The sequence below is a fragment of the Fragaria vesca genome, linkage group LG1 (genome assembly GCF_000184155.1).
Source record: "Fragaria vesca subsp. vesca linkage group LG1, FraVesHawaii_1.0, whole genome shotgun sequence".
Classification (NCBI taxonomy): domain Eukaryota; kingdom Viridiplantae; phylum Streptophyta; class Magnoliopsida; order Rosales; family Rosaceae; genus Fragaria; species Fragaria vesca.
Genome location: NC_020491.1, coordinates 9,963,195 through 9,977,177, shown reverse-complemented (window position 1 = coordinate 9,977,177; position 13,983 = coordinate 9,963,195). Strand labels below are relative to the sequence as shown.

At 37.4% G+C, this 13,983-nt stretch overlaps 1 protein-coding gene and 1 pseudogene across 1 annotated transcript; one reads left to right on the top strand and one right to left on the bottom strand.

Annotated features, from left to right (window-relative positions):
- Nucleotides 1-5,533: 5,533 nt before the first annotated feature.
- Nucleotides 5,534-7,803, top strand: LOC101300860. The gene is made up of 3 exons (XM_004289124.1): nt 5,534-5,896; nt 6,427-7,396; nt 7,517-7,803. The coding sequence occupies exons 1-3, from the start codon at nt 5,534-5,536 to the stop codon at nt 7,801-7,803; spliced, it is 1,620 nt and encodes a 539-aa protein (XP_004289172.1).
- Nucleotides 7,804-11,091: 3,288 nt separating this feature from the next.
- The window catches only part of LOC101300574, a 12,164-nt pseudogene continuing 9,272 nt past the window's right edge, over nt 11,092-13,983 (bottom strand).

The window sequence follows — 13,983 nt, the reverse complement described above, 5'->3', positions numbered from 1 at the left end:
CAATCAATGGATTTATTCCGTTTTCCTAAAAAAAAAAAGTACTTAATAATAAGATTATAGATAATTAAGCAGAATGAAATTCATATTCCTCATTTTACAATCTATATTCTATACTCTATTTTTTCTTTTTTAGTAAAAGATTTCATAAAAAGACAAAACATTTGTTAGTAAAGACAATATTAAAGTTAATACAAGAGGAAAGAATGCTTGTAGATTGTAAAATTGTAGATTGTAAAATAGGGAGTGCGAATTTCAATTCTCGTAATTCACAAACTTTGGGTATATGTAATGTATGATAACATAACCACAACAAGTGTCTATTGAGGTAGTAATATCTTTAAACCTATCCACTCACATAAGTTAAATGAAGTGAAAACTTGGCGTTCGGTAATGTTTTCATGCTTGTATTTTCATTTTTGAATATGACAATGAGATGAAAATGTGTTCGATGAGGTATTTCTCAAAACAAGGAAAAGAAAAAATGAAAATATTTTCAACTTTTACAAAGAAAAATTGAAAACATCAAATGTCCGGTAAGATTTTTGTCAAAAACGATTTTTTTAAAAAAATATATAAAAATGAGAAAATGAGATTGGTATTTTTCATTTTGGAAATGTATTCGGTAATTTATTGTGAAAAGTATTTTTCATTTTTTCTAAACTAGGAAAATGAAAAAGTAAAAACGTCAAATTGATGTTTTCAGTTTTTCTTTGTAAAAGTTGAAAATATTTTCATTTTTCATTTTCAACGTTTTCAGTAATGTCTCACCGAACATATTTTTATCTCATTTTCATTTAAAAAAAGAAAGAAATTCAAGCATGAAAACGTTACTAAAGTCTGAACTATTGACCATATGAGGGTAAATTAGGTCTTTTGCTTGTAATACCTATTGCCTGCTGTATAAAGGCTTGATGTATTGTTCACCTCCGTCTATCTAATACACGATGCAGTCATTCTGGTTTCTCCCATTTTCTTTTCCTTTTATGCACTTTAGAGCATGTTCACCCGTTGGGTTAGAATGAATACAGTGACCTGGATCATTCTGGGTTACTGTGACTAGGCATCAGTTTTCACCCGTCAGAAATATGAGATTGCTGCCACGTGACAATGATTGTTTATTGAATTTTTAAAAACGTTTTTAATTATGAATAATGGTTTTTAGGAATGTGAAAATGTAAATATTAAAATTTCCTATATTTTTAAATATTTTTTTAGTTACCATTTTTATTATTCTCTTCCCTTTTTGAAAAAGACCCTTCAAATTATTTATAAAAGCAATTACAAAAACATTGCAATTATCTGATTGGTTATAAAAAAAAATCAAACCCAACGGCTCATTGTTTTGGAGCCGTTAGATTGCATTTTCAAAGATGAGCAACGGTCAAGATTTGTAGAGGTAAGTCAGTCATGCAGCTGAGAGATAATGGTGGGCTCCACAAGAAAGTGAACGCCACTCTCGCGCTTATTGGGCGGTGTCTTCAATTGCTGCGTAAGGCGCGTCAGACAACTTGGAGATAATGGCTGACGCAAGCCATGTGCACATGTTTGGCTGACTTGGCAACTGTGTGAGTGAATCAACTTGGGTTACTTTGCTGGGTCAATACACTGACATAGGATTTAATCCAAAGTGACCTAGGTTGATTTGAGGGGAGGCCCATTTTTACGGGTGGAAACTGGTTTTTTGTAGCTGGGTTACTTTGCTTACGTGGAAGTGACATGGGTTAATTTTTTTGGCAACGGGTGGACATGCTCTTAGCTTCAATAAACTTTGATTTTTATCACAGTACGTATCAGATAGAGCCCATGACCACAATTTGTGACCTTATGGCTTCTGTGAATCTCTCTTTGCTTTTGCATTTTCGTTTTAGTAGATTCTGCTTTGAATTTTCCCCAAATTTCAAAACCCTACCAACTTTTTCCCAATTCAGTAGATCAATTGCTAGTTTGGCTTGTGGCTAAAATCGTCTCCTAGAGTTTGTCCCAAATTGTTTTAGGCAACGACCAACATATAAGTCTCCTTTTATTTTTGAAATTTAGATTTGGAAACTCATATTTAATGACGCCAATCAAAATAATAGGGAACAAAACTCACTTTGTCTCCTTTTATTTAAATTTAATTTTTTTTCTCAAATTAATCACAACAATCAGACAAATAGGGGACAAAACTCACTTTGACTCCATTTATTCAAATAACATTTGTAACAAATTTATCTCACACTACAAAAAAGATGAAAGCGGTCTCCTCTCTCTCTCTCTCTCTCTATTTTCTTGCCCCCGCCTAGGGTTTGACCTAGGTCCGGTTTTGATTTCCAGTCGAATCGGTGACGATTCTTTTTTGAGAGACGGTTAAGGCCGTACTCTAACACGCATTGGGCTATGGCTTTGGCTCTTTGTTCTCCTTGGCCTCTGGGTTCGCAATGGTGGATACAAGATCGGTGAGATGTATGGTTGTTGTGAAGGTGTTACTGCTTTGGCAAAGGTCGACATGATCGGTGTCAATCGAATTAGGAAGCCTTGGCGGATGTTATGGGCTTTTAGAGCTAATGATCCATGGTTGAAACAGCTAGGATTGAGGAATCCCGGATCGGATCTGCAGAATGCTAGGTTATTGGCGGGCTTAGCTTTTCTAAGGGTTGCAAGCTCGGTGCAAGTCTGGTATCCGATGGCAGACGTCGGGTTCTTGGGGCCTATCAAGGGGGAAGCGAAGGTGCAGGTTCCTTTCCGATTTGTTACCGGAGCTCAGGTGACAAGTCTTAGTGTTGGCGGCGACCTGGTGGGTAGGGAACTGTTTGTTCTGGGTGTCCACGCAGTTGGCTATGGGACGTGGACTTGGGCCTCATGGTCTTCTCTCGGATCAGATTACTAGGGCCCTTTCTCATTTTGGGTCGGTGGATCGTAGAGCTAGATCTCGGGGTAACCTCCTCTGTGTAAGATGGTTCCGGGCTCGTGGAATAAAATGTTAGAATTGGGGTTCTCCTAATTCTTCGTGTCATATTCTAGCTTTCAGTTCTAGTTTCCATTTGAGTAGACTCATGGTAGTTTCGGTAGGATGCTTTAGAGCACCCTTGCATGACATTCATTCTCGTGCCCTTGCAGCCATGTCATGTTGTAATTGCCATTTCTTTTCGGTTTATTAAAGGCTTGACGTCCATTCCATAAAAAAAAAATATTTGTAACAAATTTGATTTCACCAATCTAGCAAATAGGGGACGAACCTCACGTGGTCTCCTTTTATATATATTTTTATATAATTCTTATTTAAGATTTAATTCACACCAATTATATAAATAGGGGTCAAACTCATCTCGTCTCCTTTAATTCTCAAATTTTAAATTATTTTCAAATTTAATTTTTATTGTAATATATTATTAAATTATATTAGACGAAAAATTTAAAGTTTGTCACCAACTATACAAATAGAACGTTTTCTTTTACAAACACGAACCATTAGCCATATAGTAATGACCACGCTCGGGTCGGACATCGACGGTCGTCGATGATTTGGCAGTGTCGATGTGGTCGTTGGTTGGTCGGTAAACACTATACAATGCTAGGTTGTTGGTGGCAGCATCTCAGCTGATTACTCTTCTTGCTAGGTTGTTGGGCCTTACTCTGGGCGTGTTAGGATTCACAGGATGTGGATTTTGATGGTCTGGGCCCTAATTCATTGGACTGGACTTTTATTTGTTCTGGGCTTTCATGCTAGAATGGGTTTGGCTATGTTGGGTCTTTATTGCCCGAAGTGTGATCTCATCTTAGATTGAGGGGCAATTAGTCTCGTTTCCCCTTGGTTGTTACCTTTTTACTTCTCTATTCTAAGAGGCGAGTCTACTGTACTATTGAGCTATAAACTATCTAAGAAGGTAAATGTACTTTTGATTGTTAGGGACCTAGTTGCAGATGTGTATTTAGTAGTCATAGCCTCATAAGGAGTGATTCTTATTGTCGACCCTTATGGGTGGTTACTCTTTATATTGTTTGTTGAGCAACATATGAGTTGACATCTCGATTCTAAAAAACAAAAGTTTGATAAAAAAAAAATCCTATACATGTGTGGTTACATGAACTATATAATGTGTGTGAAGTTTGCAATGGTCACACACATCAGCCAACAATCGACAATTATCATCAGGCATGAATGCATGAACAACGTGACTGAGCATCAACACAGCTTAAAAGCATTATTGATAATAATGAAAAAGCAGCTACAAACGACAAAATGTCATAATAAAGCGGAAAACGACATTTACAATTATTGATAAGTTACTACAATTGGCGGGCGATGCGTAACGAGACAGGCTAAAGAAAAATCTAGAACTCTAAAAGATAACGAGAAATTTAAGGAAAAGAAATTTTGGGAAACGAGACGAATCTCTACATATGGTAGAAAGAAACTCTATCTATTCGCTCGGTAATAATGTCGAGACAAACATTAATAATTTGACGGGTCCACAAAGTGACGTAACCCTAATTAATCCAATCGACAGTGATTGGATAAGAACGCCAAGAATACGCTAAATTTTCAGTAGACATGACATTCGACTCTAATGAAAGTTTAAAATAATCTTATTACTGGTAATTTGAGATACATTCTACGTGCGTGAATCATATATAAATTGTTTCTGATTATAACATATTTGGTCAACAGTATGGTCCAAATAAAATTTAATGTGTAATACAATGAAAATCCATCTCAATATGTAGGTTGTCAAAGTTTTCTTAAAATGTAATTTGACCTACAAAGAGAACATATAGAAGATTACTAAATTTACCACAAACTTTGAAAAGAAATGGTGAAATGCCTAAAGTGGTGTTCTAGAAGTGAAAGAGAAGAGGGGAAGTATGGGTGTATATATTAGCAATGAAGGGTGGAGATAGATAACGCGTTCCCGGACGTACCACTTAGCATGCAACTCGGACCGAAATGGGTGCTCTCCCCTCTAAATAAAATCCCTTCGAGCACACTCACCTCCACCGAAGCCCCAACTTTGGACCCAAAAGAAAAAACACAAAGCTTTGTTTCTTTTTTTTTTTTTTTTTTTTTTTTTTTTCTCTCTAAATCTGAAAGTCTGAAACCCTCTCTCTCTGTACACCAAAAACAAGGATGAAAGATGGCCAAAAAATTTAATTAGAGAGAAGGGATAGCGAATAGAGACAAGGAGCTAGCGTGGTCTTTCTGTATCTCTCCCATTTTCCTCTCTTCTCTTTCCTGTACATTTCTCCCTCATTATACCCTGGGAGAGGAGAGAGAACTCTTCTATAAACCAGCTCTCCCCTCTCTCCCTCTCTCTCTCCTTTTCTCTCTGATCTCATTTCTGAGAGTAGATACAAACCTAAACCCACCGACGAAGAAACCACTTAAAGTTATAAAACCATTTGCAAGGCAGAACCCAAAAACCAAACCCTCAAACCACTCCAGAAAACCAAAAAATAGGTTGTGGAGGGTGGTTTTAGCTATCTATAGTTATACATCGATCTTCCTATATACCTGTCCATCCACCTATCTATAGCCGGTTAGCTTGTTGAGGCGAGAATGATCATGAGCCACAGCGGAGATGGATCAATGGACTTGAGCGAGATGGTTGCTGCGGCAAGCCAGTTAGGATGTGGGGGCCACCACCAGCTTCATCAACCTCTCCGGGGGCTGAAGAAGGGGCCATGGACAGCGGCCGAGGATTCGATTCTGATGGAGTACGTGAAGAAACACGGTGAGGGGAACTGGAACGCCGTGCAGAAGAACTCAGGGCTTGCGAGGTGCGGCAAGAGCTGCAGACTCAGGTGGGCTAACCATTTGAGGCCAAATCTCAAGAAAGGCTCTCTCACTGCCGAGGAGGAGCGAATCATCATCGAACTTCATGCCAAATACGGCAACAAATGGGCTCGCATGGCCTCTCAGGTATATACATATGACTTGCTTATTGATCTCGGTCAAGTCTAGCCCTTGTTAGATTTTTCATTTCTTTGCGTGGAGTATATAGGTCTTCTTATAATTAAGCTAGTTCTTCTTTTTCTTGATGTCTATATATTGATGTGAATTCTTCTCGATCTTTCTATTTCATCTTGATTCGGATTGTGACCCGAGCATCTTTCATTTCCTGATACCTTTCGCTTTCTCTCTTTTCTTCTTAATTTCTTGGTCTTCTTAGACTATCATCTGTCTTGATTTTTACACACTTTTTTCTTTTTCATATTTGATTCTAGGATCCTTGATTCTACGGAATCCATTTTTCTGATGATCTAGCCCTCGTTCGTTTTCTTCAATTTCCATTCTTTTGGACCCTTTTTTTTTGTGATTCTCTCAGAATTACGCACTCCTATGTGTCTGTTTATTCTAAATAGTTTGACCTTGTTTTAATTAAATCTGTGTTGTCTGATTGATTAATTAATTAGATTCATGTGTCTGTTACTTTCGATTTGTATCATCAGTTACCGGGAAGGACTGACAATGAGATAAAGAACTACTGGAACACAAGAATGAAGAGACGCCAGAGAGCCGGATTACCAATTTACCCACACGAGCTTCAACATGAAGGCGCCACTGCTCCATTTCACCACCAACAAGCTCATCATCATCAGCAGCAGAGGCATAACTCAAACTTGTCCTCTTCATTTTCATCACTCCTTTGTTCCTCTCATCCTCGAAAAGCAAATTACAGCTCTACTCCCTCGCTCTCTCTATATGACCATACCAGTTTTGATGCCCCGCTGCAGAACCACCACAACTCTCCTTCTCTTAATTACTCCAACCCCGCCATGACGGCCCAGTTCAACGCTAACGGTGGCTTTGCTATCCCACTATCTCCGGTTTCACCGGTTTCGCCATTTGGGTCCTCATCTTCAGCTCTGTTCAACCAGACCACTTTTCCAAACCAAACCGTATTGTCCACTCCATCTCAGTACTACAACTCAGGCCTTGGGGGATTTGGTAATTACAGTACTCTTACCCATAGCTCGATGATCATGGGAACTCCAACTTATGAACCAATGAACTCGGAGCTCCCTTCTAACCAAACGACACCACCATATTCGCCATACACCCCCACGAAACCTGCTTCTTCTTCTGCTAACTTTAATGGCGGAGAGGGTGTGATGGAGGCTGCTTCCGGCAACACCAATGGCTATGAGATTGAAACTGTAACCTCTCTAGGAAAGAGAGGTAGTGGTCTGTTAGACGATGTGTTGGTGCAAGCTGGTACACTGTCTCGGAACAAGAGATCAAGGAGTGGAGACAGCTCGTCCGGCGAGTCAGGCAAAGACAAATATATTGTGGAGGAGGACGTCGAGTCTGCTGGTGAGGAAGAGGAAGAAGACAATGTGCAAGAGGAATCAACTTGGAAGAGCAGTGGTGAGAATAGTGCTGAAAACCTAAGGGATGGTAGCTCATCTCCATCAGTTGGTAATGCTTCTAAAACACTATTTAAGGTTCAATAAAGATCAAACTTGATGAGCTAACATCAAACTGATTAGTTTACTAGCTACTAACTGAAGTTGTTTCCCTTTGATTTTGTTGTCACAGGGATGAAACCAAGTGAAGATCCACTAGAGGACATGGACGATGACTTGTTAAGCCTGCTCAACTTCCAAAATTCAGCGCCAGTCTCCGAGTCGTGGTACGTGGGAAGCATTTCTGATCAGGCATCACCAGGCATGATTGGTGCAAGTGACATTAATGTGAGTCTAGATGTTCAGCAAAACACATCAACATATGCATCCACGGTGAACATGAGTGCAGCCAAACCTGATGTTGAAATTAAGCGCAGCCTTCCTCCATGCTTCTGGAACAACATGCCTGACATCTGCTAAGATTTGAAGCTCTCCATAGTCATGAGATCCAACGTTGATCTGCGTGATCCATTTCCCTTGAAAGACTAGAGACAGTGAGTGTACCATATGAGTAATGATCAAGACTAGAACTTAGTGTGCGTGTGCATACATGGCCAAAATGCTAGAGTACCATTCCTAGCTAATGAGGATCGATGATCATATGGGTTTATGTTTTATTTAGTTAAATTAGGTTTCCTTAGGGCTAGCTTTTCTAGCAAAAAGAGACAAGGAAGCTTAGAGTTCTCTCTCATCTAGAATTCAGTGTTCAAGTTAAACTGAATTAATCTGGTAATGTTTAATGTCATGCATGTGTGTTTTGTATATATCAATCAATGTAGAATGTACTCTAATTTCGGCAATGGAACCAGCTCCAATCTTTTGAGTTAAAACCATATATACATGGTTTCTTTCAATTTATTTATATGTTTGCTATTTGCTAACAATTTTATTTAATTTTTTCTTCAAGCTATATTAGTTGGTTGGTGTTTAACTTTCTGATGCTTCAGAGAAGCTAAAAATTGTAGAAATGCACTTTTTTGGATACCTTAAACTATCCAACCTATAACTTATCCGTCATTCTCTTATCTCCTTCACCAATTGTCTTCGTAAGGTGGCTTTCCTTCCCCCCACGCTGTTCACACTGTTAAAGATGAGGCTAGGGTTCGATCATCACTAAACTTTTAAGTCCTTCACAGTTAAGCGCCCATCAAAGTGACCCTGGACTTTGCTCAAATCGTAACCCTAAAGGCTAGGCTAGGGCATACTTCAATTGGAAAAGTTCACCTCTTATTGCCTCTTGACAGTGACATACACGTTTTGGTGACGACTGTGATTATTTTGCGACGATTACTATCCTCTCTGATATCTAAGTTTGTCATCGCTGTCGTGTAGCCATCGATCATATGCCAAAATTAAAGGTCCTCAAGAAAAAATAAGAAACTTCAATTTACAAGTTGGCAGCTTTATCACGAAAGTTCGCCCAAAATTAGCACTGCAAATATGCTAAATATAGAGATGCTTTTGCAGCTTTGGTGAGGAAAGGTGGATCATCGTTGATCGAGTTGGATTGCTTTCAAGGAAAAAGGAAAACAAGAAATATTACAAATTAAAAAAAAAAAAAAAAAAACGGAAAGGGCTAGCTTCGATCACGCATACTCACTTTCCCCAATCCTCGCCTATTTTCCTCACTGATGCTGTATCATAAACATAGGAGCTGCAGATTTAATTAACTTATGAGTGACGACCCGGCCTGCATGCACGCCAACATTTTTCACGATCCATCTCTTATGATATTTGCTTCTTCAGATTTCTTCTAGTACTGAGGTTCCGGAAAAAGAAAAAAGAAAAGACACAGTAATCTTCGCACCAAACCAAATAGAGATACTTCAAACAAAACAAACAATTACAGAGAAAATATATAACCTGATATACGCTTCATAAATATAGCAAAACGATCATTCTCTTGTTCGGCTAGAGATGAAAGTTAACCTAGCTACTCTAGTGAAAATTAATTTTAACTTTTTTTTTCTTTGAAAGTACTTGTCATAAAAGGTACTCCAAAAGCTTTTAAATTAGACCCATAATTTAATCCCTTGACGCATGTGAAATGCTCCAATTATGTATTGTAACACTATGCATGGCCAATTTGATAGCTTCGTGGTTGGAACATATGTTAAGGAGCATCCAACTTGGTAAGAACCACTAGGCCACTTGAAATAGTTCATGTTAATTTTTACTAAAAATGTAGTTATTTTCAATAGCCCAGCATGCAGGCTAAAAGGTTCGTATTTACAAGCGGAAACCAAATAAGAAACCAATTATTTAGTTCTTCAACATAGAAAAGTTCACCCGACATTTTCAATTTTTTTGACATTTACCAAAAGCATGCAATTTCATTTGACATGGCTTGATTTCTTGTAATTAAAGTTGATGTTTGAAGAAAGACTTGTGATTGGTAAGATTATTCTAATTGAAACCGGAGTTTTTCCTATGATACCTGATCAGGCAAAGCAACTCAGGCAAGCCAGAAAGGATTTGAAACTGTCAGTGGTATTTATGGGCAATCAGCTAATAATTTTTCATAGCTAGAACAATGGTTTTGGTTGAAATCATGTACTGGGGAAAAAACGGACACTACTTCTACTTCACCATTGATCGTTAGCATACGGTTGACTTACAATACGTAACTGATTATTTGAAAATAGACGAGGACGAAAGTTGGAACTCGTGAGAATTCAAGTATACAAATCCAGCTCTAGCTCATCAGAGTCATCGATCATCACTCGGGTTTAATAACCTGGGTTTGAAGCGTTACATTTCCATCTCAGTTAGCATTAATCTTAGTTTGTTTTATAGATCGAAGCTAAGACGATCTAAATTATGATTTAGCCTAATTCTAACGCAATTTGAAAGATGATGAAGAAAATAGATATTCTTATAAGTCGGAACTATAAACTCTTATATGAACAAATTGAGTTATTGACCAAATACAGTTGGTCGACGTTCATATTAACCCAACAACTTACTCATCAAATTCTCTCGAGTTTAAGTTTTCATGACAAGAGATTGCGATCAGTAGTTTGCCGGAATAATTATGGTTGCGCGATAGTGGCATTAGGGGACGGAATTGGAAGCACTGCGTGAATAAATACTTATTGCTTGCATGTATAGCACAAATTGGCACATTCTAATACCATGTGGTACGTTTTGTCGGGGGACATAGAGATTGCATGAGCAACACAGTTGGGGGGGGGGGTGGGGGGGGGGGAGATTTTAATTGTCACAATTACTTGCTCCATGTAGCCAGCAATCTAGAGCTGTATAGCGCTAACTCATGCAAAAGGTGAGGCACATAATATTTTCCACACTATCTCGTTTCTAGCCATTGAATCCTCTCGCCTTGCAAAACCTGTGTGACTTCAATTTGATACTTCTCTACTTTTTCATTTCATCCATCGTTTTCTTACCCTTACTTAACTTCCTTTGAACTCACAGTTGATCAAGCTCTGTAGTCTGTACTGACTTTAGTTCAAGTAGAAAATTTATAAATATTGTATAGTTGATCGAAACTCACACGCATATATATTAGATTCGAGATACATGATTAGCATGTATATCAGAATTAATATTTACTTCTCTCAAGCAAAAAATAAAAAAAATTAGTTCGACATGCCGTATTTTTATTTATTACAGAAATTTTCTGTGTAGCATATCAATAGAATGCATATATGTAAATCCCATGGCAGTAGTGATATACCTAAACTCTAATTACTTGAGTTGGATTACTAATTTCCCAATATTTGAGCTGGTAAACAGTGACCCTAAGCTCTCCAAGAAATTATCGAGTCCCTGGACGATTTGATCTTAGAACCAATCTTGCCTTCCTTAAGATGACTCTCCATCTCCTTTGCAAAATCTCCAAAACGATCAAAGTATGAATCCACCATGTACCCTTGCATCGTCACTTGTTTGCCGATCAGATTCAGCAGATTCCTCACTCCCTCCCTCTCAGTCCAAACCTGCACCAAAAATCGACAAAAGCTTATAAATTTGGCACACTACTACTTGAGGAAACAGCCAATTATAATTGACATGCATATATGACGCACGCCCCTTATTTCAATTTTCAGTAACATGTCGTTTATTATATTTCCATGTGCAATTGAATACATCATATGCTTAGACATACATAACCTAATTTTGACAGTATGTGTGTAATAATAATGAGATGAATACAAAATGGTATTAATTCATCACCTTATTGTATCCAGATATCATGCCACAAAGGGAGACCTTTGCGTGCTTGTTGACATGGTTGAGAGCAGCCTCGAGCATTCTACCGCCCCAACATTGTCAAAATATATATCAATTCCATTTGGGAAATACCTGTCAATAAATTCAACATCCACATCGTTAATTCATATATACATGCATTTTATGCCATTATATACATAAAATTGTATCTAAAAGAGTTGATAATTAGTAATTACTTGGTTAAAGCAGCATCGAAATCTTTCTCTGTGTGGTAGTTAAAGGCATCATCATATCCAAATTCCTCCTCGATTATCTTTACCTAAGAACCATTATGTATCCACATTGATGATGCAAGAAAAAAGGTCTTCTAATTAATTAAGAATAATGCATCGTGATAGAAATAAAACTAAAGTAATGTTAGGTTTGCAACAATGTAATTGAGTGCATTATCATATTAGGGTTAAATATTGTATAGTCTTTGTGGTTTGAATAAAACTAAAGTAATGTTAGGTTTGCAACAATGTAATTGAGTGCATTATCATATTAGGGTTAAATATTGCATAGTCCTTATGGTTTGAAGTCGACATCTATTTAGTCATTCGGGTTTCATTTTAATCTGAATAGTCTTTAAAGTCACGATTTTCTATCCAAATGGTCATTCCGTCAATTTTCTTCATTAAATTGCTGACGTGGCCATTAAAAATTGCAATGTCTTTAGCTGCCATGTCAGTATTTTAACGGAGAAAATTGACGAAATGACAATTTGGAAGGAAAATTGTAACTTTAAGGATCATCAGATTAAAATGAAATCACAAGTACTAAACATATGTTAACTTTAAACCACATGGACTAAAAAAATTTCAATTCATCATATTATGAAGGATATTAACACACCTTATCTATTTTCCTATCCACACATTTTTATTTTATTTACAAACTTGTCACTTGATGATTGGTTTATTGGTTAATAGCAACACCCATTATGAAATCATAAATGATTAAATTTAGCATCCTAGTGATCAAATACATGGGTTTTTTTTTTTTTGAATAAATGATAATTTCATTGAGATACTCATATCAATCGGGCATAGCTGCGAAATAAAGTTTAGTTACAAAGTTTGAAACAAATTCCATGTCATTCTTGAATTGTTTTCAAAATTTAAGAAATACTCTGCTAACACAGATCCAGAGTACACACGATGAACCTGTTTGCTGTCATCTATAAACAAACAAGACGTTTTGGTAGTACCCACGGTGCAATGTCCCGTTTTGGTAGTACCCACGGCTGAAGGTCCCGTTTTGGTAGTACCCATGGGCTCAACCCGAAAAATTTGTCTTAGCAATCCTCCACCGGAAGGCTGTATCACTTAAACATCTCAGATTTGTTGTTTGTCGAGATCTTCCTTGAGAAAACTTGAAATCATGGTTTAATTAATCCCAAGCTTTGGAAATATGGAAGTGGTTTCGCAGAGATATGGTGTTTTAGAGCCGTGAGGCAAGAGTAGGTGGAGAGAAGAACTCCGTGATCAAATACATGTTTTGTAAAGTGCAAGTATATTTAAGCATAAACTCCTCATAGACTCACAATACAATCTGATTTAGAATTTAAACTACGTAGTCACTAAAACAAATTTTTATTTTGGAACTATTTAGTTTCGGTGTTTTACAAGTATCACAATTTGTTGTAGTTATCTCAACGACTGGTTAATGTCAGCCACGTAAGTTGTCGCGTATGGCGTCGTTGGCCTATGTTGGCAGCTAGATTTTTTCTAGTAGGTATATACACGAACTTTTTCGAATCACCATTACAAACTTATGACACATTTACGTATATGTCCTAGAAAATAATCATGAATCAAAGACGAGTAGAATAAGAGAAAAATGAATTAGTATTGATCGATTATAGATCGTTGATTCGATTCCTAAACTCATGCGCATCTCCCCCTTCAGAATCAAACTCCTCATTATTCAAGAATCAATTCCTAGTAATAAGGTGAGACATAGTCCAATTTCGATTAATTGGTAAACACATGAATACTTTTACCAGGAATCAATCTGATTCTTTTATGTGTTAGTAAAGACAGGCAAATGCAATGGTTATTGGGCTATGGGATGGATCCTTACGAATGACAACGGGCTTTGATTTTGCTACTTGTCAAGTGAGCCTAGATAGCTAGTTAATGCAAGGCTTTTTAGCCAAATTGCTACCCCAGCTTTTAACTTAGTGTCAATTTGCTACCCTAGGTTTCATTTTAGCCAATTTGCTACCGTAGTTTTTCCTAATTAGCCAATTTGATACCCTAACTATTTATGCCAATTTGCTACTTTATGTTTTCAAAATTAGCACTACCAGAAGAAAGACTTTAGCCGACGAAAAAAAAAAAAACAGGCCGACGAAACAATTTT